The 26055-nt window shown below is 43.1% G+C and overlaps 1 protein-coding gene across 1 annotated transcript; it reads right to left on the reverse strand.

Moving 5' to 3' along the window:
• Nucleotides 1-1452: 1452 nt before the first annotated feature.
• Nucleotides 1453-26055, reverse strand: tyn (trynity). Its single transcript, XM_043209995.2, has 8 exons — nt 25978-26055; nt 16120-16192; nt 2834-3989; nt 2595-2770; nt 2255-2528; nt 1892-2186; nt 1707-1822; nt 1453-1633 (listed from the first exon to the last, which is right to left on the reverse strand). The coding sequence occupies exons 3-8, from the start codon at nt 3981-3983 to the stop codon at nt 1482-1484; spliced, it is 2163 nt and encodes a 720-aa protein (XP_043065930.1). The 5' UTR covers nt 3984-3989; nt 16120-16192; nt 25978-26055; the 3' UTR covers nt 1453-1481.

Genomic DNA, 26055 nt, shown 5'->3' on the forward strand with positions numbered 1-26055 from the left:
GAAATGTACCGGGTATACCTTGCTTTTACAGTTTCTTAAAGAAAATTGCATTAATTTTACCCTAAAAATTAGGCAATATTAATTTATTTATACCCAAGTTCTAAGTATACACTTCTTTTACAGTTTCTTGAAAAAATTGCATTAATTTTACCCCCTAAAGTAGGCAATATTACATTTTCTAATGGATTTTCATAGCCAAGTACCGGGTATACATTCTTTTTAGGGTTTACAGTTTCTTTAAACAATTTCTTATATTTTTTTTAAAGGAAAAGGAGCGTGTATTTCTCGTTCTTACAGTTTCCGCTAAAAATTGCCTACTCCCTTAAGTAGGCAATATATATATTATATTATATATTTCTATATATTTCTTCTAAAGCTTCAGTGAAAAATAGAACAAAAGCCTTGGAATTTTTTTTCATTATCGTTCTTTATTATCATAAATAAATTTAAATTAAATAAATGCAATACAATTAAGCACAATTTCATAGAATCACCTCGATGAAATTACTTGTCTTGTCATCTGCTACGATCAGTATCCTTAGTTCCGTTTTTTTAATTTATTTATGATTGCTCATTTTTGCGGTTTATTGCGTCCTTTTACAATTAAATAAATGTGAGTGCGTGTGAGTGTGTTTGTCTAGTGTGTGTATATGTGTGTGTCTGTGAATGAGTGGTGGAAATAGGTGAATGTGAGGGGGATGGTGTGTGTGTGTGTGTGTGAGTGCGAGTGTGTGCGGCTGCAGTCTCTATAGAAGTTACAAAAGGGAAGTCCATCGTCTACTTTCTTCTCTCCCACCCACTCTGGTCTGGTCTGGTTCTCTCTTGCTCGCTTTCTCTCTCTTTTGCGCTCTCTGTCTGGACGATGTTCCAAATTCCGTTATACCCTTTCGTAACTTTATAGAAAGTACGAGCTCGCAGCTTTTCTCTACTTTTCTTTCATTAATTCTTTTCTTTTCTTTTCTTTTCTTTTTTCTCCTTTCCTTAAGAAATGTGCAAATTCTTCGTGTTAGTGTGGAAAGATTCTCTTTTTTTTCTTTTTGTTTTTTTTTTTTGGGAAAAATTTGTATCTCACGCTCTAAGTCTAAATAAATATAAATAAATAAATTGTATATTAAGTTATTAATTTATATATATATCATTTAAAAAAAAAAAAACAAAAAATTATACGGTTGTCAGCAGATGGTGTCTGTGTGTGTGTGTGTGTGTGTGTCTGTGTAAGTGTGAGTGGGAGTCTGCTTGGGCAAGAGCGAGACAAAGATAATAGACAAGAACAGTTATTTGTCTGTGTACTGTGTGTGTGTGTGTATGAGAGAGAGAGAGAGAGAGCTTATGTGTGTGAGAGTGACAATTTTGTTGTGTATTTTCTTTTTGTTTTCTTTTCTTTCTTTCTTTCTTTTTGTTTCAATTCCACAGCTTCTTCTAGCAGCTGTGTTTCATTTCCGCTCGTTCCGCTCGTTCCGCTCGTCCACATCCTTAGCGCCTTATGCTACGATCTTGTGGGGCTGCATCCACTTTTTCATGTAGTAGCAGAACAAGGTGGAGATGTAGAGCAGGATCATGAGAGCACAGGTGACGGCCAAAGCCAGGACCGATGTCTTCGTGGGACACGGCTCAATGATGGTGACAGTCTTGTCTGTTGGAAATGGAACAAGAAAGTACAGTCAACAGGGATTTCAAAAAGCTATAAGAGCCCCCAACGAGCATACCTTTGGCAAAGTCCGTGCTGGGATCAGCCTTGAAGAATTCGCGCTTCTCATCACCAAAGTCCAGAACCAGAATCTCCTGTGAGATGTTCATGTCGTCCTCGCTCTTGGTCTCATTGCTGGAAAATGGGAAATGGAACAGTCCAGATCAAGACACACTCTCAAGATGATAGTTAAGAAGAGCTAACCTTTCGATAGAACGACGACGCCTCCTGCCCAGAGATTCAAAGGACTCCATATTCCATTCGCAAACAGCCGGCTCGCAAGGACCCAGACAGTACTTGACATTGCACTGGAAGATAACGCCATAGCTCTCCGTGAATCGGAAGGCCTCGTACGTCGACTGGAGGGCATTGCCGTCGGCGGTGAAGCCGGGGAAGATGGTGGGATCGGTGGGGCAGCCATCGTCGTCGATGATCTTGAAGCTGGTGCGGGCATCCTTGGCCATGGCCACACAGGAGCGGGCAAAGATTCCATAGGGAGCTGATAATAAAATATAAAAGTTGTAGATGAGGATTCCAAAGAGGTAAGTCCTGTAGTCGTATACTTACTGTCTTCGGGGATCTCGATACGGAAGTTGAGACGATCTCCAATGCGAACAGTTTCCACTTCGCGCTGGCGGGTGTCCAGAATGCGGATCCTTGGTGGCGGTGCCTCGGGGGATGAGTTGATGTGGATCATCTCGGGATCGCGGATGGGCATCATGCCGAAGGTGATGTTCTTGGAGCTCATGTCGTATGTGCACTTGACCTTGTAGATCTTGTCGGCCTTGGTCATGACCACACTGTGATGCTGCAGAACCACCGTGTTCGAGTAGACTCCGGTCTGGAAGGGCAATACGCAGAAGTAAGTCAATCAACAGCCAGGATGAGACTACGATCTGGTACTCACCACACTCTGGGTGTTGCAATCCTGTCCGGCCATGGTCAGGTCCAGGCGGAAGGCATCCGAGTTGATGACATCGATGTTGCAGGTCTCGGAACGGCCCAGAGCGTAGATGCGTCCGTTGAAGGGCTTGTTGGTGCGCACCTGGACAGCGATCCTGGTGTCCTTGCAGTGCACGGAGACTGGAAAGAGGTAACATGGGAATGGTAACGAAATTCAAGCTCGAGAGGAGGAGGGAAACCCACCATCATAGCAGGTGCCGGTCTTGTCGCAGTTGACGTCGTTGCGGGTCAGGTTGGTCAGGTTGGGGTCCTCGATGGTGTCCAGGCTGACGGGCAGGGTGTCGATCTTGTCCAGAGTGCCGGGTGGAGAGCCCGGACCGGAGCCAGGAGCCTTCTCGCACTGGTTCTCAAAGTACTGGCCAATCGGCTCGCCGTGATCGATCAGGGGGCGCTCGTGGTTCAAGTAGGTGGAGGGGCCGTCGGGCAGGGTCTTGTGGTCCAGATGGTAGAGCCGGCAGTTGTACTGAGCACCCTGCGGCTGGCCCAGATACAGGAAGGAGCGGCACAGGAACTCGGACTCGATCTCGCAGGCAAGACGGCAGGCGGACTCGGAGGTGACCTGGAGCTCCTTGTCGGTGTAGTAGTGCAGGCCGACATACTGGGCCACCTTCTCCTCGGAGACGCCCATGCGTTGGGCATTGCCGAAGGAGCGGTTGTTCTTGCAGGCCTGGGCCGGTTTCAGGCAGAGATTCTCAAAGTAATCGGTGCCCTGGGCATCCACCAGCTGGACAAACTGGCCGGAGCTGCGACGATCCGAGTCGCTGAGGACGCACTTCATGTTGTTGTAGTCATACTCCACGGATCGGCAGACGAAGCGCTTCTCGTTGAGGCAGGCGGAGAGGCAGGCCTCCTTGGTGCTGGTGTAGATGAGGGCGTTGTCCAGGCCGCGGATCACCTTGTTGGGCACCCTCTCGAAGCTCCACGGACGGTGGCAGACGTTCTCGCTGCGCAGCTGCAGCTTCACCATGTAGTACATGTTGGCGCTCCTCTGCGGTGCTGCCGATGGATTGGCGGCCGAGGAGTCGTTCTGCAGCTGGCAGTGCGTCTCCTGGGACGGGGACAGGGGGTTAACCACGAAGCTGAAGGCCGCCGCCTGGCAGTCAGCCTCCTCGCGACACCAGCCCTGGCACTCGTAGAGCGATAGGTTCTTCACGCTGTAGTACGTGTTGCCGGGGAAGTCGAAGTCTGTCAGCTTCTCGAAGGCCATCCGGGCGGATACCTGGCCTGGCAGCATCACCACCAGGACGAGAGCGGCGGCAAGGACCACCAGAGGACCCATGCTGAAGCGGTATGTGTGGGTGGATCGATTTCTACTACTCTCGGCTGACTGCATTGCTAGCTGGAAGTAGAGAAGAGGAGAAGAGGTTAGTGGGGGCTTCACTACCAACTGGTAAGGGAATCTTTCTTCGGGAGCTGTGATGAGTGGTACTTCCTCAACCACTTTGTTACTCCGACTTCGTTCCACTTGTCTAACTGCGAAACTGCTGACAGCCAGAAGGAGAAGTAACTCGGTCGGTCTACCATCTGGAGTGGCAGTGGCCACCACTTCCGCCCTTGGCCCAGGCCCATTACACGCTTAACTAAGCACCGAACCACCGAACCAATAAAGACGAGATGGAGTCTCTCTCTGAGCTCCCACATCCCCAACCAGCCTACCAGGCGACTTAATGAGCTGACCAGAAAGGTGGAATGAGGTGGAATCTGTAGATTTGCGGTTGAAGAATCTAACGGCTTCCCATTCCCATTTCCAATTCCAATCTTTAAAGGCTTTTCGGCATTCTTGTGGTTCAGCATTCAGCAGATTGGTTTCTGCGGCCCAGTCCTGACCCAAACCGAGACCCAGACCCGTGTGCAGGTGCCACACTCACTCACTTATGCATGGAGGAGAGTCATTATAGTTATGGCATAACCCCAATACCCAATATAGCCATCATGGCAGTAAGTTATTCATCAAATGGCACACCAATTTGGTTAATTATTTCAAAGACCAGCCCCGAGGATCTTGGGTCATGGATTGTTGGGTTGCATTGCATTTGCATTCATTTCTGGATTGGATTCTGGACTTGGTCTTGCGGAAGCTAATGCTTCCATATATGCCCATCTCTACTCCTTTTTGCTCCCATTTCGAGCATTCGGGGATCCATAGAGGACCCAGCATTTAAGTCAGAATTTATGGGTTTTTAAACGCCCAAGAGCGCCTGGAAATGGTGGAGGAGGACAAGTCGTTCTGGCCCCAAACCAATTATATTTACATATTCAATTCAATTTGTTTTGCCAAGTCCAAGTCCAAGTCTGGGTTCCTCTTGCCATTGCAATTATTTCATGCATACACCGCACCGTCCCCTCGGCACCTGTGATTATAGAGCCACGTTCCGTAGGCCATTACCAGGGATATTAAAACCAGCCCCAATACGAGCTGCAAATGGCCAAAATGCAGACTATATCTGAGAGAGGTATTTCTTTCGGTGTAAAGAATGGTAAACGATAGCCTGGCCATCGAATTCTCTGCGGGCCAGTGCCAAATGTTGTCGGTTGCAGGGCAACATCAGCAGCAACATCAGCAGCAACATCGGCAACATCGACAGCGACAACAAATGTTATTCTGTATGAAATAGGTGGCAAAGACAGCGGAATGCCTGCTGCACGTTGTGCTTGTTGCATGCTGCTTTCGAAGAGACAGCAACAACTGCAGCTCAACGGGAGCCAAATGTGTCGCTAGCACAGCTGCAACTAGCAACTTGCAACTTGCAACTAGCAACTAGCAACTTGCAACTTGTGTTTGCAAATGATATTACTCTGGTTTCTGGGGTTAAGGTTTGTTAAAGAATATCTATAATATTACTATAGGTATATCCTCCTCTAGAAGAATCTTCTTGAAGAATCTTTAGTCTTCGTGATTGGATCGTTAGCTCTACAATTCTACAAGTCCTGAGATGCATTTGAAACCCAAAACGAGGCAGGATCAGGATCAGGAATGAGTACCATCCGCCCTAACCAGAAGCCAATTACAAGGGCCAAGACGATCCAAAGCTAGAGATAAAAAAAAAAAGAAGAGGTTCTGGCCCCTGACGTCACTTTGACTTCGAAGCTTGTTCTTCGTTTTCTTTATTTATTCTTCAGTGGAAGAGGATTCTTCGCAAGAATCGCGCAATTGGCTGGCGCGAACCAGCGATTGCCAGCTCACGAATCTTGTTATTTATAGCCAAGTGGGGTTTATTTTTGGAAGAGGCTCTTCAGGAAACACTGGCGTCCATTTAGCGTCCTTGACCATTTCTAATTTGAGCGTATTATTTTTTCTGGGATTTGCCTACTGTAATTACTAGAAGGGTTCTCATCCCAAGGTTCATGAAGGTCACCAATGCCAATGCCAACTGTTTTTTTTTTTTTTTTTCAGGTAATAATTATATATGAAAGATCGATGGTCAAGAGAGCTTCTCATCATCAGCTGCTGGCTGAGACCATCTCAAATGGTCAGCAAGGGGAGGAGAAGGAGGAGGAGGAGGAGGAGGCGTTCTGACCACTGGTGGCCAGTGGCGCGTACTTGGCTTGGATTTTTGAGTTAACCGGCAAACCCGGTAATCATGAAAATTTGCAGTTACGCTGGGGAAATGGGGAGTACGGAATGGAATCGAATTGGAATCCAAAAGGGAAAGGAGAAGAGGGCTGGGGAGATGGGGAGTTCGGGCCACAAAGGTTATCATTAGGCACGCTCACTTCTTGGCCAACATCATCTTCTTGACCATTCTCTCATATTCTTGTTACTTGTTACCTCTAATTACGCCCCAAAACGAAAGAAAAGAAAAGAAAAAGAAAGACTACGGTAGAAGAATTGCATCATAAGCAGTCTGATCTTCTGTAGAATCGCATAGCCAGTAGAAAGCAAAAGAAGAATCACATCATTAGAGAGAGTGAAGGGGAAAAGGTCAACATCTCTTTAGACCTTTTTTTTTTTCTTTTTTAATGACAAACCTTAGTGAAAGTCGTAAAGTCAATTAGGTCCAATGAGGAAGATTTTCCATTTCTTTCTGGGTTTTTAGTTTTTATTTTCCATAACCAATTAGTTAGTCGGTTATGGAAACAGGAAGCTAGTAAGTGCCAAATAATTGGTCGATTTGCCTGTCTGTCAATCAAATGGTATTTATCATCATATTCCAACTAGACACCAACTGAACCTCAATCCAACACGAAACTCACGAGAGCGAGAATGAATGTCTTTAAGTAGAAGAACCCATTGCCATTCACTTTGCTGGAGTTTGGAGTGCACACGATTCTCTAGTCAAAGTCACCTTCATAATCTTTCGAGATCCAATGATCCGAACATCGAACATCCTAGTCCCAGTCCCAGTCACATTCACATTTCAAGTCACTGTCTTAATACGGTTTGGACCCAAAGTGCCAAGGTGCCAAAGTGTATATGCAAACACACTTGGCCGAAAGGAATTATGAGAAGCGGTTCTTTTGCCTTTCTTCAAGTACCCTTCAAGAATCAAATAAAACCTCATGAGGCTTGTTCTATTTCTTTTATTAAAGGTTTTAGTTTTCTTTTTATGCAAATCTGATAAGAACTCAGGATTTATTTGGCAGATCTGTCTGAAACTTCACACCATCGTGTATTTGGATATAAAAATCTATAAAAATAAGTTTCGCTCTTGAAACCTCGCTGTTTTTATGCAGTTTTACCTAAAAGTCTCTCTATTTTAGGAACTAACCTTAGGAAACTCAAGGGTTACTTGGCAGATCTGTCTGAAATTCAACATAATGATGTATTTTGTTATAAAAATCTATAAAAAATCAATCCCGATCTTTAAATTGCTCTGCTTTCATGCAATTCTCTTAAGAAATCTTCATATTTTGCTACCAACTTCAGATAACTCAGAGGTTATATGGAAGATCTATCTAAAACTCAATAATAAAATATATTTTAAAACAAATATCTATAAAAACTAGTTCCCCCTTTAAAGTTTGTCCTTTTTGAAGCAATTCTCTTAAGAAATCCCTATATTTCAGCTACCAACCTCAGATAACTGAGAGGCTACTTGATGGATCATCCTAAAACTCAACTCTAAGCTATATTTTAATGCAAGTTCTTTAAAAAACCATACCCCCCATGAATTTCACAGTTCTTTTAGAAATTACTTTAAGAAATCCCTGTATTTCAGCTATCAACCTCATATAACTCAAAGTCTACTTGATAGATCATCCTGAAACTCCACACCTAGCTAGATTTCAATGAAAAAATCCATCAAAAATAAACCCTGCCCCCTAAAAAACCCCATCCTTGAGTATAAAACCATAAAAGTATAACCTCTTAGAGTCATGACTCCATTTCAATTTGCTTTTCTTGTTACAAGAATCAGCGGATGTCTGTTTTCAGTTTTTTTTTTTTTTTTTTTTTTTTTGTAGCCTTTTAGTGTTTGCCTTGTCCCCTCGATCAGTGTTAAAAAAAAAAAAGGTCTTTAAAAAAAAAAATAAAAGGAAATGGGCAGAAAAGGAGAAACCTTTTCATTCAATGCAATTTGTAGTTGTGGTTGTGACAACACGCGAATGGCCCAAAGAAAGAGACAGAGCACACTCAATCACTTGGTAAGGCTAAGGTGGTAAGAAGCATGCCCCTTAGACACTGCCCCTTGGACCCTGCCACTGCCGCATTTCGCAATTATGTAATTTTCAATCATCGCTTGGCTTAAAAGATGCGCAACCTGGCCAACATGGCTCACAAAACGTGAAGCCGACCAAAAGTTGAAGCACCTGCCACCATGAGGCATGCGTGTCTCCCCTCTTTTTAGCTTTTCTTCTTTCTATTTTTTTATATATATATATATATTTTTTTTTTTTTTTATAAGTATATGTGTTATATGGCATAGGCATTTTGTTGTAATAGAAGTGCGAAGCAGGCAATAATTGCTATCGAACAATGGCAGGGAACTCTCCGCCACCAGTTGCCACTTTTCTCAGGCTGGCTTTTCAGTTCTCAGGTGGTGGTCAGACGTGCATTCTGGCCATGAGCTTCCGAGCTCTCCTGCCTTCTAAACGAAAAAAAAAATAATAAAAGTTATAATTAAAAAAAAAAAGAAAAACGCTGGCCAGATGGGCAACTTAAATTAAATGGAACGCTAGATCAAAAGTATCTGAGTGAGAGAAAATTGCCTTTGAAAGAGATACTTTTAATTTGGAGCAGGTATATGGCATCTAGATACATCCAGGTATCTGGTATTCCAGGTGCAGTGGCACATCAGGCGCCATCTATTAGGCCATGCATGTACTATTAAGAACCGTTACAAAATCTAACCAGGTTGACACCCACTTAGTGGCAGGGGGGACTCCAAGGAGGAGTTACTACATATGATCTCTGATATGATAGCCACATTAAAAAACGGCTAACAAAAAAAGGAACTAAACCAACCAGGAACTCAGTTGGAAGTTGGCTGGTAAGGCTTTTGTTTTTTTATGGTAAGACGAAGTGGGAAGTGCTCTTGGTATTTAAAAATTAAAAAAAAAAATTATTTAAAAAGGTAAGAAATTGTTTTAATTATTTTGATTTTCAAAAAGAACTGTAAGTATTCATTTATTATCTGCTTTCAATGCTAAAAGTTGCTTTAATACTCAAATAATACCAAAATTAATACCAAATAATACCAGGAATATTTTTAGACTTGCTTTAAACTCAAAATATTGAATCAAATTTCTAACATAATTATAAGATTTTTATATTGATTTTGCAAAGAAGAGTAAGAATTCCTCAAAACTCAAAAAATACCAACAGAAAAATACTAAAAACATGTCTAGACTTGTTTAAAACTTTAAACTTTTTCTAAAAATATAATTTCAATATGTGGGTATCTAAAAATTCAATAACTAAAATAATTCTTATAATTTTTTCATAATTTTTACAAAGAGTGGTAAGAATTTATTTTAAAACTTGCTTTTAATACCAAAACTCAAATAATACTACAAGTAAAAATACTAAAAACATACCTAGACTTGTTTAAAAATTTATACCCTTTCTTAAAAGCAAAATTTTTCAACATAATCCTAACATTCTTTTATAATTTTAGCAAAGAATTGCAAGAATTTAATACTAATTTATTTTCAATACTACAATTCAAATAATACCAAAAGTTATAATACCAAAAACATGTCTAGACTTGTTTAAAACTCAAAACTTTTTAAAATGGTTCGAAATTTTCGAAATTTCCCAAAAAATCCATCAAATTTCTTCTTAAAATAAAAATCAAAGAAAATCTTTAATAAAAATAAAAATTAAATTTAAAATAAAATGAGAAACCCCCCAAGAAAGAGGAAAAAAATGTAAAAATTCGAAACAAGAACGAGAACAAAACTCCAGAGAAAGGTGCCGCTCCCCCGCCCCCAAAAAAAAGGAGTCAGGGGCGGTGGCTAAGTTAGTGGGTTCTAAACGTGGGGGGGTGGTGGTGTATATGTACCATATGCATAGGGGGAGGGAAGGAGTGGGGGCAGGCGCTACATTATTCTGGTGCATGTGAAAAATGGTTGCAGCTGTTTAGCAGCCTGTGGATGCAACAGCCAGCTATGGCGCTGTTCTTGTAAGTTACTTTTTTTTAGGCATTTTTTTCGTTTTTTTGGTTAGAACCGGAAATTTATTGCATAACAAGTTGGCAGAAACGATATCCTCCTTGGTGAGCTGCCTCAAGGTTGTTGCAAGTTGCACAGCACACATACACATGGACACACGGGGCATGTGGAGAGTTATTTGAAAGTGCTGCTGTTGCTTGGACGATGCCAGCCAACAAGATATGCAACACGGCCAACAGGAGAGAGGGGAGAGGGGAGTGGGGGGGCATGTGATGAAGGGGCGGTCCAGCAAGCAGGGTGTGGCTCTGTGCCTTCTGGTCAGACGCTGGAACGTGCAACATTCAGCAGAGAACGAAAAAGAAACCCAAACATTTCATAAATTCCGCGCCACGGCATAAATGTTTTGAATGTTTTTTTTTTACGCTCCAGATGCGTATCGAAGGTGGGGAGGCAACTATAGAGGGCGCTGCATGCGTCCCCCCCCTTATTGGAGGCTCACTCTTTTCGGCAGTTGTCTCATCAATCGCTCATTGTCAGAAGACACTTAAAGAAATTATTAAGAAATTATGAATATTTCTTTAAAAAAATATTAAAAGATTCGATGCAAAGTTTTGTTCAGTATATTGGGTTCTTGGAAGCAGAATATGGGGCCTTGCTGGGCAGAACTTCGTTCTTGGCCTTTTTCACGGAAGTTGGCCAACAAAAGCCATTAGCCAAAGCGGCGAGATGGGCGAGAGAATGGGGATTGTGGTGGTACTGGGATTGGGATAAAAAGTAAGCACCACAGTAAGGGGGGTTAGAAGAAGGTGGAAGGTGTGTGAGAGTGTGTGGAGAGATGGGTTCACTAGCGGTGGGGGGCATGGGGCAGGGCGAGACACCCGTGAAACTCAGAGGATGAGTAGAGGATTGGGGCAGAAGCAACAAAGAACAGGAGTCATTAGAGGTGCATTTGAGGCCGCGGAATGTGTTCAAGACTCGAGACTCTCTTCCAAAAGACTGTAGAGAGACTAGCTTGCAACTTGTAGATAGGAAAGCAGCAACTTGCAACCTGCAGCTCCCAGCAACTGCAACATCGCCCATCTCCATCGCCGCCGACTTCTTCAACTTCAACATCAAGTTTCAAGTGCCAGGCAAGAACGTTGCATGATTTATGGCAATTATGAGAAGCAACATCAGTTTGCCAAAGCCGCCGGTAGAGGAGAAATGATGATGACAGTGGTGGCATCCACCAACCAACCAACCAACCAGGAGGGGGCAAGGAGATAGCAAGTGCAGGCTTCAAAGTTTCAGCAATTAATTGCTGCAAACAACAATTGCAATTGCAATTCTACCATAAAGCCCTAAAATGTGGCCAAGATACATACATGTATGCTAGTCATCATTGAGGATCAGCGATCTCCGGTTGTGGTTCTCCTTCTTCCATGTAGTCAAGTGGCATGCCACTCAGTTAGTCAGTCAGTCAGCCAGTCAAAGTTAAGAGGGCACACAGATCGAGGGGATCGCAAATTCAGATAAAAGTTGCCATTGCCACATCCTCTCACGATCAGGACGAGAAGAATTCCAATAGAAAGAAAGTCGGCTTCTAGTCAAACAAAAGACTTAGGAAACAAACTTGCAACTAAAATTAAATCATAAATTCTCACACAACAACCAAGTCTAGGCCCACAGGGCTCATCATAAAAAATGAATAATTGGAAAATGGAAAAGATAGGCAACTGTCAGGCGGCATCATAATCGAGATAGTGATCGGCGTCACTTTGTGGTTGTGTGACATCTCTGTTCTGGACTCGACTAGAGCTTGAGGCTCTATCTTCTGCCGTCCAGGCCTCCAGGCAGATGTTGGTATTTTTAGACATCTATCTTGGCCACAAAACTCGAACATGGCTCATTACAACAGCCCTGACACTTGGACTGGACGTGGTGGGGCATCTGCATATGGGATAACCAGCATTTGGGTGTGGACCTGGCGCTAGACATCCTTGGAATACGAATCAGCAGGCCTCATTAAAAATATTTGCAATTTAAAGAGCAAAAGACAAGAGACCAAGACCGGAGTTGCGGCCTATTTTTAAATGCAGAACTCGAACTCGAACTCGCACTCGCGCCATCGCACGACAAGACAATCAGGACATGGAAATAATTGAATGCGCCTGGTTTGTGCAACAGGCTGGGCCTCTACTACATAGTAGAGGCAAATGGCAGCAGATGAAGATGACCAATTTGCTGCAACATGTGTGTCGGCCTGGTCGGTCTGGTCGGGGGCCAAAACCCGATAAGCAAATGTAAACCAACAAGTGCCTCCTCCTCCTCCGGCCACCATTAAGTGGCCCATTGTGGCTCATTTTGTAGTTTGTGCAATTTTAAGAACAACATTTAATTAAAGCCATAAGATGGGGATGGGGAGGGGGCTATGCCACAAGATTTTAAATGAGAAGGAGGCAGTGTGGCGGAGGCGGAAGTCTACCTGATCAAGTGACTCTAATGCGAATGGGCAAAAGTGTTTGGCTTTAATCTGCACATTTCCTTCGTTTCTGGCCATTAAGAGGAAATCTTGGCTCATTTGTTAGTCTTTCAGGCTTTAGTCTTTAAGATTCAAATCTTTTGAGGAACTTTCTTTAAAAAAAAAGACAACTCTAGTCATGATTACCGTTTTATTTCATTTCGTTCCGTTCCATTCCGTTCCGCTGCTAACTGTTCACAGCCATTAGGCCAAATTACAGACATTTTTCCAACAATTATGTGGCATTATTGGACCAATTAGAGCCTCTCCAATGAAATGCTCAAACAAATTGAAATTGAAAGAAAGTCGAATGCAAATTTGTGCGTTGCTGTGGGGGAAAAGTGGTAAAAGAAGATAAACAAGTAAGACCCAACCAGACCAGACCCGACCAAAAGATGCGGGTCCAAAGAGAGAATTATATATAGATATATATATATTTGTGGATAGATTGTGGTAGAGGGGAAGTGCTATTTGCTTAACTTGGCTTTAACAGCTTGCGGACGTTTGCCGTTAGTTGACCTGGTTAGGAGAGTCAGAAGCGGCTGGAGTCGAATAGAGTTGGCCAGAAAAGTAAGCAACTAGCCATTTGAATGCTCAAAATGCTTCAAACTGCCAGATGGCAGATGGCAAAAGGTCGACAGGCCATTCGAGATTCCATCACAGCAACGAGCAACCCTCCAAGGAAACGCACGTACTTAGGAGGGGGCGGAGCTGGAAGGGGGGCGTATTCAGGCACTGTCATTAGCCAGCCCTCAATCCCCTCCAGATGATCGTCTGGATAATATTCTGTTTGCTTAATTCACTTTATCCTATCATGGCCTACAAGACACTGAAAGAAATCAAGGCCTAAGATGAGGTACAAGTTTCAAGTTTGTTGCCTAAGTCTTTTGTTTTTTTTCTTCAAGTGCCTTTTCCCCAGTTGCATGCTAATGGCCCTGAATTGCCGCATGGGGCAAGATCACAGCCAAACGCCATGGAATGCCAACAATGGCAGCCAGCACCATTATGGTGCCCAATGGACCCCCACGTCTGTCGCATTAGCCGATTTGGTCGATTTAGTTGCGGCTCGTTATATGTTAAAATATTAAAGATATGCCTGGTGCGTGGCTTATTTGATTTGCCTTGCCCCACGGCCCATGGGGCATAGCCATGAGATGAGTGCTAATGATGCCCCCAGGCTGCCCTTTTGCCAGTTTCGCCAGTAATTGACCTTTCCTTTGGCCATCTGCCGCCAACTTTCATTGTCATTCATCAGCCAGAAAATCATCAAATTAAACTACCAGTCTAAAAGTACCGGGTATCATATAGTTATGCTTTCTTTCAGCTTGGATCTTGTACCATCGCTGGGTGAAACTTTCCTGAAAAGCCGACACTTGATTCAGGTATCGAAGTGCTTGGGGATGTGCGATTGGGAAAGTGCGTTCTTTGATCACCTCAAGTGCAACAAGTCTCTTGTTGCTGCCACGGCTCTTCCGCCAAATCACCGCCATGTCGGTGAGAGAGAGAGAAAGAGCTGTGGCAGTGGGAGATGATGTGGCAGCGCTGAAAGCGGTCACATGGAAACATGGAAGTAGGCCACGTTCTGGCCAACATACAGACACGTTGCCAGTGGCTTTGGGTTTTGGTTGTGTCTTTCTTCTTGCAGTATTTTTCTTTTTTTTTTTTCGATTTGGGATTTGGGAGCTAAGAGCTAAGAGCTGAGAGCTGGGTGCTAGAAGTTGAGTGCCGTGTCAAAGATTCTGATCCAACCTTAGAAAGAGACTCGAGTCTGGGGCATGCAAATCAACGTGCAATTGGATGTGGGTCAGGCGGATATTCATTTTGGCCACAAGTCCACTCTTCAACGGACACGGACACGGACCCTCTTGAACAAGAGGAAGTGGTGGCCTGAAACCAGTTTTCTGGTTCCTGTTTGATGGCTATTTTATTTTCAGTGCATCAATTGTCACCTCGTGCAGCCGCAAATGAGTTTATGCGGTTTTGAGTTTGCTGCTGCTGCAGCCATTAGTTCCATATTCCAGCTTTGGTTACCAATCTAAACCTGGTTTTTATACCTACTACTCATACTAGTGTAATCATAATGATGAGAATGGAATCTTGGGTATTTATGCCAATCGGTGGTTCTCATAGTGCTGGCTGGACTAGTTTAATGTTCAACCAAAACAACCCATAAATCTTGCCTCAACTTTATGGCCTTCTTCTCACTTTAGTATCAATAACTAAAATTTAAGACACACACTCTTGAGGTTTTTTTATGGCTCATTTATATTTTATATATATACGATGTCATTGATCTAAATCTGTCAACGTTTTACTTTTCCTGCTGGCCTGGTTTCACCTTTTTGCTTTTCTTGGCTAATTGCCGAGTGAGTTTTTCTGGCTTTTTTCCGACTTCTGGTCTTTTGGCCCATGTCGCCTTTCAATGTTTTGTCACTTGAATGTGGAGCGACCTAACCCAAAAAAGTACTCATTATTCACAAGGCACCTTCACACAAACGTGCCTTGTCTCTTTTCAAGACTCTCTTTTTGTTTTTTTTGTCGCTTGAGAACTTTTCATTTCTCTAGAGAAGAAATATTTATTATGCACATTGCTGACTGGCACGACCTAAGACAATCTGGCCCACAGACCAGAGCTCTAGCTCTAGCTCTAGCTCCATGCCTCTCTGCCTCATTCACATGCCACTCAGGCTCTGACTTGGACTTGGTCGGACATCTTCCCAAGGTGGCAAGGGGAGGAGCCGCCGGGATCGTGGCATATGCCACAACACATGTGTGGAGTTCAGGAGCTGCCACACAGAGTTCAGACTCTGACTCTTAAAAAAAACTTAAAAACATTTATTGAACTTTAAAATAAAAAAAAGAGCTTCCATTTTATTTTTTTATATTTTTTTTTTTTACAAATTCGTGCAAACGTGCCCGACATGCAGAGAATTCAAATAAATAAATTGAATTTCGGTGAAAGCGAGAACACTGAAAGGGGGGACGGGCCGGAGAAGGAGGAGGAGGCACAAATCGTGTTGCTGCTAATGGCCTCACCTCCCCGCCTACTGTACCGCCCACTGCCCACCGCCTTCTATGGCCATTTTCCCATGGAACTTTTTCGTTAACTCCTGTCTTGTTTTTTTTTTTATTTTTTTATTTCTTTCATTTTATGGTCCAAATGCGCCTCACGCCAAACACACACAAAAAAAGATCATAAATCAATCAAAACTTAGGCAAAAATAATCAAAAAAAAAGAATAGAATGCCAGGAGAAGGGTCAGCCTCCCAAAGAAATAAAAAAAAATGAAAGAAATACCTCTAAAAAAATAAAACTAATTAAAAAAAATGAATTCACAGCGAAAGCAAAACTTGTAAACGAAATGGAAACTTTTCAACGCAAATTTGTTAGTTTTTTTCTTCATTTTTTTGTAGCTTACTTGGCTGATTTGCTTTCGATTTCTGCTTAACGGTCTTCAGCGATCTTTCTGCGACTTGTTGTCTTCGGAGAATCTGAAAGTACAAGACATAAATAATAATGAATTAATTTGTATGTACGATTTGGCAGACAATATAGAAAATGGAGAAGGTTAATGGTTAATGGTAGTTTCTACAAAGATTTCAAAACATAAAAAAAGAGAAAACAAGACCTGTCCAAACATTTTTAGTATAATAATGGTATTTTTATGGTATTTTTATAGTTCACAATGGATGATATAGATAGATGGTAACACTAAGAAGAGATATTAAAATATATTGACTTTAAAACTTTATTAAAGATACTATTCCACATTTAAAAAAAACATCTTTTTAAATTATTTAACTTTATAAACTCTCAAGATAACTAATTTAACCCCTAAAACCACCTTTTTTTAAGGCCTCTATTTGAAGATTATCCCCCAAAAGCAAAAGCCATCAATCTTGGCCAACAATCAACTCTTTGCCTGGCTTTAACCTTCTACTTATCTCTAGCCATTTTTTATTTATTATTATTCCTTAGTCCCCCCCTCTATTTTTTGCAAACAATATCTAAACAGTTGTAACGGTAAGACCCCCAGCTCATCCATCTCCCCCGATTTTCGATTGTTGTTTAAAAAATATTTAAGAAAAAAAAAAAAAGAAACCAACTAGGAGGAGAGAAAACCGAAACTGAATTGCGTTCGCTCCGCATAAATTGTGGTCCAGGCCGCGATCTTTTTCCCACTTTTGCGAAAAAAAATCTTTATAATAAACAGAAGAAAGAAAAGAAAAGAAAGAAAATATGTTATGCATGGCAATTTTCCATTTTGAGGCTGTTGGCTGTTGGTGTTGTGTCTAATGTCATGTATTATCCAGACCAGAAAGCAGAAGAGGCCGAAGAGCCAAGTGTCCGAAATGGCCAGAAGACAGAACACCAGAAGAACACCAGAAAGACAGAAGGCCAAGTCCAAGTCTACAATCGCTGGCTATTGTCTTTGTGGGCAGGGCGCTAGCCAAAAGTGAAATATTTCAAACACCAAGTCGTGTCGCATTCCCAGAGTAGTATGGCCCCTTTCAGATACTCATCGTTGTATCTTGAAGATGCAGATTGCCCACACCCCTCCCCCTCCCCAACCCTGTTACCTTTCTGGTGGTGTTTGCAGTGTCATCTTTGGTTGAGTAAACAGAGCAGCAACACAAATGGAAAATGGCCAGAAGGAAAAACCTCTGGAAAGAATCTTAAGACTACAAGGAGGACTACAGAAGATTTACATTCGTTGGACCGCCACCAGTCCCCCTTGTAGCCCTTGATGGGCTGGCCAGATGGATCTTCTTTTGTTCTCGACTGGCCAGGGCTCATATGCAAATCTTGTGAAGATTTAATGGTCACACACAACGGATATGGATATGGCCAGCTGGTTCTCAAGAAGGATGGTTAGAAGGTTCGTTTTCTCCATTCTAATCAATTCAATTGCACACCCAGCACACCCAGGTAATTGCAATGGCACTAAAGATGCCACAGAACAGGATACGAGACAACCAGAAGACTGAATGGAGGGACAGGTCAGGAAGTACTTGCCATAATTATTATTTTTTTTTTCCAATGCGCTAATTGAAAAGAATACTTTTGCTTTTGGTCCTTCGAGACAGATGGACTTAATTGGTCCTTCGAGCCGGCTAACCGAAAGCATCTTCGTTTGAGACAAAGAAGTGGCATTTAAGACTAAAAATAGTAAACGAACAGACACCTAATATCGTAGCTGGATTACACCATCTGAATGTGGTGTAAGGACCTCCTACTGACTATCCTCCTTTGGCTTTCGATACTTGCTCCAGATCAACGTATTCCCCAGGGGTGGATGTCTCTTCTGTTCTGTTCTTTGTGTTTTTTTTTTTTGGTTTTAAGCTGCTGTGTTGTGGGCCATTAAATTCGAGCAGCGACGACATTACCCAAATGGCTGACATGACCGGGACATTGATGATGCCTTAGACCCCAGTCTGGACTCTGGCTCGTCCTCCTTTGGGATCGGTTCGAAGATCTTTTTCCTTTTGGCTCGTTTGGGGCATCGTTGTTGGCATCGTTGTTTTTGGCTTGTTCTAATTGTTGTTGCCTCGTGTTTTACCTCGTTCCTTTGGCATTTGGCGTTTGCGTGTGTGATTGGATTGAACGGAATAGGATTCTATATACCCACTACCCTCTCTCTGTATATATATCGAACGTCTTTGGCTTTGGCTGTGGCTTTGGCTTTGGGTTTGGGTATTTAACTGCGATTTGAGTCACGTTTCATTACTCGTGATGCCAGACAGTAATCACTTGATTTTCCAAAGCCGCTTTCTTGTATAGACTCTTGGTGTTGCTGCCGTTGCTATTGCTGTTGCTCCTACCGCTGTCACAGACCAGATCAGACACGAAGCTGGCCAGCAGGCTGGCCCAGACCTTGGCCAAAAAGGTGCTACCAAAAGCGGCAGCAAAATGGAACACAAATCTTGTTAGGCAACTACATACAACAGCAACATCGCAGCAACAAGAGCAACAGCAGCAGCAACAGCAACATGAGTTGCCCAAGGAGTACCATACGGCGGGGGTGATCTTTAAGGGGTCATAAATAGAGCTAGTACAACACTGCTACAAAAAATGGTCTAAAAAACTTAGAATAGATACTGTAGGTTTAGTGTATCCCCGTGACTCACGAGTTCGTGGCCTCCGAGGATATCGCCTGCCAATGGCCAGTTGCTTCTAATTTGGTTTTTATGCTTTGATCTCGTGACGCTTGTCATTGCTTGGTGGGGTTTCGGGAAAATGGAGGGAAAATGTGGAAAATGGAGAAGTGTTTTTCCGCGGATGGGAGAGGTAAAGTAAGAAAATTGCCGGCAACGCCAGCGATAATCAATTAACCTGGCTCACTGGGCAGTCTTTAGGCTGAAAATGTTGGCCCATCGGAGGAGGAGGAGGAGGGACTGGGCACTGGGGACTGGGGACTGGGGGATATCCAATGGATTCGCCGCTGGTGTCGCCTCCCCACGAACTCGCTGCTCTGACTGCGTTTTCTTGATGAAGTTTTCCGCTGACTTTGATTGCGGTTGAATATTCCACCCACCCCTCCAGCAGTGTCTCTTCTGGAAAGATTCTTCTTCTGTTTTTTTTTTTTTGCTTTTCAATTTTCCTTTTTTGCGGTTAACCTCGAAATGAGACTCAAAGAAAAATTTCCCATTTGCTTTTCACGGAAATCTCAACAACATTTTGGATGGAAAACTCATTTAAATTTTTTTTTCTTCTTGTAATTTATAAATGAAAGTTGGCTAAAAAAAAAACTTGAGTTGGCCAAAAACAAGAGGGCCTTCTTGGAAAATGTTTGAAAAAGATTCTTGAGAGATAAAGCCTGTTTGGTTGGTGGGCGTGTCTGTGGGCGATTTTTCATCGCGTGCGACATTTGACTTTTTTTTTTTTGGTTTTTGGGATGTTACCCTTACCCCACACTCCCACTTTATTGGCCTGTTTCTCTCCGGTTCCTGCCACTCTTCATCTGATTTAACATGGCACGTACCGCAGATTTGTATTTTATTTTTTTTTTTTGGTGGGTTGGGGATTGGGGGGATCGAAGGAAAGGCTTCTTGCAGAGGCCCCGAAACCAAAGACGGCAGCAACAGCAGCAGCTGCCCAGGCCAAGTCATCTGAGTTGGCCTCCACTCTTAAGTAGGTTAATTTTGACCGGTTTGTCTTGCTGCCCCAAACAGGAGACAGCGATAAGGTGGTGGCGGGAGGGCAGGAGAAGGTGCCCCTCGATCTTTGGAGAAAGAGCCAGGGAGGTGGCACCGAGAGAGAGTTTTCATACGGAGACGGCATTTGGCTGTTGGACTTGGAGCTTGTTGTCTCTGATGTTCCTGATTGACTGAAGACTGGAGACTGAAGACTGCAGAGTGAAGACTGGCAACTTAAGTCCAAAGACTGTCGCCGAAGACAGAGGCATTTGCCTGATTAACCCACGTTACAGTCACTTTAATGAGGCAGCCACATGTCTCTGGCCAACAATTTTCTGGCCAACAACTGTTTGGCTTTTTTGATTTTAAATAAAACTAAGCTACAATTTCTAGGCGTGTTTTAGCTTCTAGCCTCCGAAGAGTCTCTTCTTGTAGAGATCTCTGGTGATACTTTTCTTCAGCAATTTCTTTTTCTTTTTATTTTTTTTCTATTTCTGTCGCTGCGGTCTGCTTGTGATGAATTTTACAATAATCACAATAATAATAATGATGTGGCACATTACCGGAGAAGATCATGATGATCGGGTTGGTCAGCACAGCGTGGAAATGGAACAGCTTGGAATTGTAGTTGGTGGTGGTGGTGGTAGTGGTTGCATTTGTCGCTCTACCTCTGGCTCTAGCTCTGGCTCTTGGCATGAAATCATGTTAGAAATTTGAGACAAATTTCTTTGTCGTTGCTTTCAAATTGGTCTAACGGCAAAATCAATGGCTAAAACGGAATTAGAACGGAATGCCAAGGCCGGAACGGAACGGAACGGAATGAAGAATGGTGGAAAGGGGTGTCTCTTATGGAATGGAATGCATTTTTTCAGTGAAAGACTAAATGTTCGAGTCTTTGGCAGAAATTATTTAAATTCTTTGGGGAAGAAGATTCCCAGCTTCAAGGCTTCTCCCAGCTCCTCCTCCTCCTCCTCTCTTCATTTGCATTCCACCTTCTTTATCGTGTTCTGTCATCCTGGCAACCCACCTCTTGAAACCAACCATAATCTATCCCTTTTGGCTTGATTTATGGAAGCATTTGGATCACTCAATAAGCGACTACATCTCGGGGCCTTTCGACACTTTTAGGTCCAAGTATTCGGGATGGTTTCACATATTTACATAGCCATCAGCCCAGTTAGCACTTGGCCGGCTTACTGGTCCTGGGCAAGGGTTAGGGGGTGTATCTATGTAGTTGTAGCTTTTCTTTGGCCAACAACATCAAACTAAAAAGTCACCGTCGTTTTGGCCTCGTTGCCTTAACTGGAGGGAGACTAGAACAGCAAAAGGCACTGAGAGAAAAAAGGAGGAGACTACAAGGCTCTTGTACCTTCTTAAAAGCAACTATAATTCTCAACTGGTATAAGAGTTTGAACTTGACCCCTTGATTTCCCAGTGCCTGGGCCAAGTCCCAGTCCAAGACCAAGTGCCAGTCGAAGCTGAACTCCGTCACTGGTTATCTCTCTTGGCCAGAACCCAGGTCTTGGTAAGAGTCGGCTTTATTGTTGCTGTTGTTGGCCTGCCCCTTTAGCATAAAACATAAATAGCAACTGCATTCAAATGAGTCTGACAAACAAACTGAAACTGAGAAGCCACAAATCGAGGCAGGGCGGTGGATGAAAAATGCAAATGCTTAGACCATGTTGGGTCTGGCTGGGGTCTCTGCCAGTCTTCGTTTTTCTTTTCTTTTTTTGTAGTTTTTGGTATCCAATCCAATCCTATCCTATCGTATTCTATCCAATCCACTGCACACTCCACTCTACTGTAGTCGAAGACCAAGTCCAGTCTAGAGTCGAGCGTGGGCAGCACCATAGATGGAGCAAAAGATGATGATGTCCATGTCCTTTAGCCGCATTTGGGAATTTCGACGGGTCGACCGACGGCTTGCTGTGTCGAAAGCCCACTGAGCAAATATTCAATAATTGCAATTATTTCTCATATTTAATGAAGCCTCCATTCGGAGTGATTTCCGATCATTAATGAGACTCCCAGAGAGTCGTTTATGGTTAAATTGCTAAATTTGGTGGGTCTAGAGCCAACTAGAGCTGGAGACTATCTGATTTCTGGCTAATTGTTGAATGGAAATGGGTCAGTCTTTTTTTTGGTGAAAGACAGCTACGAGTCTCGAGTCTGTCTCTCTAATCTTTTTGGCAATTAAACGACGAACCAAACAGACTGTCAACCCTATTTGACTAAATGCCAAAATGTTCGACCAAGACGAATCCAGTGAGATTGGAGAAGCAAGTCAAGTTCGGGGTCTTCCAACGAGGAAGAAAAAAAGAAGCCGCTTCTCCATAGAGGAGGAAGAGTGATGACAGACAGTCGGGTTGGTTAGCTGGTTGGATGGTTGGTTGGCTTTTTGGCTTTGTTGGCTTGTTTTGCTGATTGACTGATGGGCCCTAAGTAACTGAAATTGCATAACATTCGCCTTTGTCCACTGGTTCTCTATCCTATTCCCCTCCAAATACAATTCCTGACTGGATCCTCTGGCTCTCTGGCCAGTCTATTCCCGATGCGATTCGCTTTGGTTTTCATTCCAGCTCTTAATGCTAATCGAATGTCTCCCCGATCCGCTTTGGTCTGCTCCTGGCTTTTCCTTCCATAGTCTTTTTTTCCTGTCAGCCAGTCAGTCAGCCATTCAGTCAGTCAGTCAGTCAGTCAATGCTGCCTTTTTTCGCAACGAAGATGAAGTTGGCAGTCCAAGATGAAGCTCCAAGGGGATAAAAGCGGCCACCGCAAGCCACTCTGTTTCATAAACTGAGCAAACAAATGAAAGCTGCCAGCCACCGTTGCTTCTGTTCTTCCGCCCCCAGACTCTTTCTTTGCGGGCCTTTCTTTTCAGTGCTTCAGGGGCGTAAAGAATTCTTCCACAATAAGGTATAGTATTTCGGGGAAAGTCTAACAAAGCTTATGGACAGTTTTTCAGGGCTAATTTCCTATTTGTTTCGAACCCAACTTATCTATTCTATTCTATCGATAACAACGAAAAAGCAGCTATATTCTTAAGTTCTTTGTGTAAGAAGGCATAGTATTGTGGGGGAAGTCTTCTATTTGTTTCTAACCTATCTTGTCGATAGTTCTTTTAGATCTAACCTTACTTATCGACCATGTATCGCACGTTTTCGAAGGATAGAAGAGCCTAAAGAATTCTTCTAAAAGAAGGAATAGCATTAGAGAAAAAGTCTTCTATTTGTTTCTAACCTTTCATATCTATAACCTCTTAAAGCTAGTCTCCTATTTGTTTCTAACCCAACTTATCGACCATCTATCGAAAGCTTGTGCCCAGTCTATCGATAACAAGGAAAAATCAGCTCTTTTCTTTAAAATTTCTCTCCCAAAGTATTCCATTTTCAATCTATAAACAAAAACTGAAACAATACCTTTGTTTCAAGGTTCTAAGTGGTGTCTTTTATGATTTATAACTTTGGTGGAAGATTGGTTGTAAATTCTTTTCGGGGGTCTACTGCTTTCTATTGGGTCGAAACTGTACATTTAACCCCCAGCTGGTGGTGTGGGGGGCTGCCATAAATCAAAATCGTTCTCATAATCTGGCCTTATCAGCCTCCCATCAACGGATTTCTCCAGTCTTCTGCTGCCGTCTTTCTTCGCCTTCTTTTACTTTCATGCTCGGGTTGCTGTTGCTGTTACTGTGGCTGTTGTCCATATTAGGCAGAGATTATCTCATTGAGAGCTTTTCCAGAGGTGGGGGTTTTAGTAAAGAAACAAAAAAAAAACCTAGAAGAAGGGGTACATTGTGTGACAATTTGTAGTCCACAATGCTTGGGCTTTGTGTTTTTTTTTTTCTTATATTTTTTTTTTTTTTGTTTCTCCCCCTTGGTTGGATGCCTGTTGACTCCGTTACTTGGTTTGCTTTTTGCTGGGCCTGGTGCTTGGGCTTGCTGTGGCTCTGGAAATTGCCCATAAAGTACAAAAATGTATGTGAATGGCCTTTGGCAACAGCGGCAACAGCAACATCGGCAAATGCGGCAGCAACTTGAACAGAACGAGAGGCAAGTTCATGAAGAGCAGCACACTTTTGTTGTTGCACGCAATTTGGAATTTATTTACACAATAATTGGCAAGCTGAATCAATACAAAACCCTCTCGGCTGACCACAAACAATAAATTAACAATTGCCACTTGAGCAGCAGGCCAGGCCAGGCCAGGCCTCGATGATGATTGCAAAGAGTAGAGCAAAAGAACCGGGCAGGTAATCGATAAATGTAATTGAAAATGTAGAAGAAGAGACGATAACAAAGCTCTTTAATGGCCCAGCGAATTAATCGATAACCACTTAAGGGTCGAATAATTGTAATTGCTAGGGTGTTATGGTGGGAGGACCAGGCTGCTTATTTATTCGAAAATCGATTGGTTGTTTATCGATTTGTTAAATAGGAAGCTTTTTTTTTTCATCGAATTTTTTGAGGTTATGAGGCTGGATATCTGCTTGCATTATGGGATTTATGATTGCGCCTTTGGGGTGAAAACTACAAATAACAAACACGAAGATTTCTGTTGGAAAAGCCAACTTCCGCTCTGAAGCCCGAGATCGTGATAGAGAAAGAGAGACTGGGCTTTGGAGAAACCACTGAGATGGCCATGCCTCGATAAGCTGCGAGGTTGAGTCTCCAACCGAAGACCAAGGCATTTTTTAGATACCAACTCCGAGATATATCCCCGAGACTTCCTCATAGTTCGAAAGAAGAGGTTTAAAGAAAAAAAAAAAAGCACCAAGTGCATAACTTAATTAGTGCATGGACAATGACCGAATCTTTGGGGAGGCCAGGCCGGGGCCAGGCCAGAGATTTATCGATAACTATCGATTATCGCCCAGGCATGTGAGAACTTGTGGTAACGCCCAGGGCTGGGGGACGCCGGAAAGGCGGACAAGCCCAAGGAATTAAGAATAGACAAAGACAAAATTAATTGCAATGACAGGACAGGAGACCTGGGAGATGGAGCTTGGTAGTAGGGAGTAGGGAGTAGGTGCGGCTTGGACCAACTCGATTGGAAGGCAATCTCATGGCATTCGCATCAGAAATCCTTAAAGCGGCATCAGATAAATTCAGAGAGACAGGCACCGAGAAAAATGAAGTACCCTGTTTCTTTGAGTGCATCTATAAGCACCATTTATTTGTCAGAAGCCGTGGACCAACTTAATTGTCGAAGAGTCGTCAAGGCGGCTCAAACAAATCAAAGCATCCAAATGTGTCGGCGTTCCGCCCAAGGACCTGCCCTGCAACCAGCAACTTGCAACATGCAACCCACCGCCATTTGGGGCATTACTCAATGTCACCAAGGGAGTATTGGTGGTTGGGCGGTGGATGCCGCCAAAGCGTTTTGCGTTGATCGTCAATTAGTTACACTAAGCCGCCACGGGACAATTTATGGCTGTTTGGAGATGGCCAATGGAATCACTCACGACTCACGCTAAAGATGGTCCAAGACTTACTAACTATGAATGATGAGAAAGTTTTAGAAAAGCTTCTAGATTCTAGAATCTAGAATTAGAGATGTTAGTCTTAATGAGACGATCGTGTCACGCACTCATACCTAAATGAAGAAAAGCAAAGCTAAATAATTGTGATTTGCTAGACAGAAGGCGACTGAGTTGAGTCGAGGGTGCGCATTAACTTAACCGCCGACCAGAGAGATCCACAGATGGATGGATGGATGGATGGATGAATGCAATGGGCAGCAAGTTGAGAGACCCGTCTGAGTGACTAATTGCCGTGCGATTGCCTGAGCACCTTAAGCCTATAAATAGAAACAGAGGTTTTGCAAAAAACAAAAAAAAACCGCAAAGCAGCAATGATGATTAGAGTTAGATTGGATTGGGTGAAAATTCATTCTCCAACTTGACTTCTACATCAACTTCTGAGACTCGAGAAACTCTCAACTCGCAACTCGAAACTCGAGGCTCGTCGGATCCAATCCAATCCACTCAACACCTGCCTTGATTTGTGATCGCAATTACAGCGGAAGACATAAAATACCCGACTCTGTGACTTGAACCGAGCCCAGTTGGAGAGTTAACCCAAGAGTTCACTTCATTTGGCCTGCCCAGTTGGCTCTGGTTCTGGTTGGTCTTTCCATCTTACCTTTTCAGAGAGTTTAGATGCCTTGAGCTTTTCGTCTAATTCCGATTCTGATTCAGATTCGCGATTGCAGGAGGCTTT

The sequence above is a fragment of the Drosophila bipectinata genome, chromosome XL, assembly GCF_030179905.1.
Source record: "Drosophila bipectinata strain 14024-0381.07 chromosome XL, DbipHiC1v2, whole genome shotgun sequence".
NCBI classification, from domain to species: Eukaryota; Metazoa; Arthropoda; class Insecta; order Diptera; family Drosophilidae; genus Drosophila; species Drosophila bipectinata.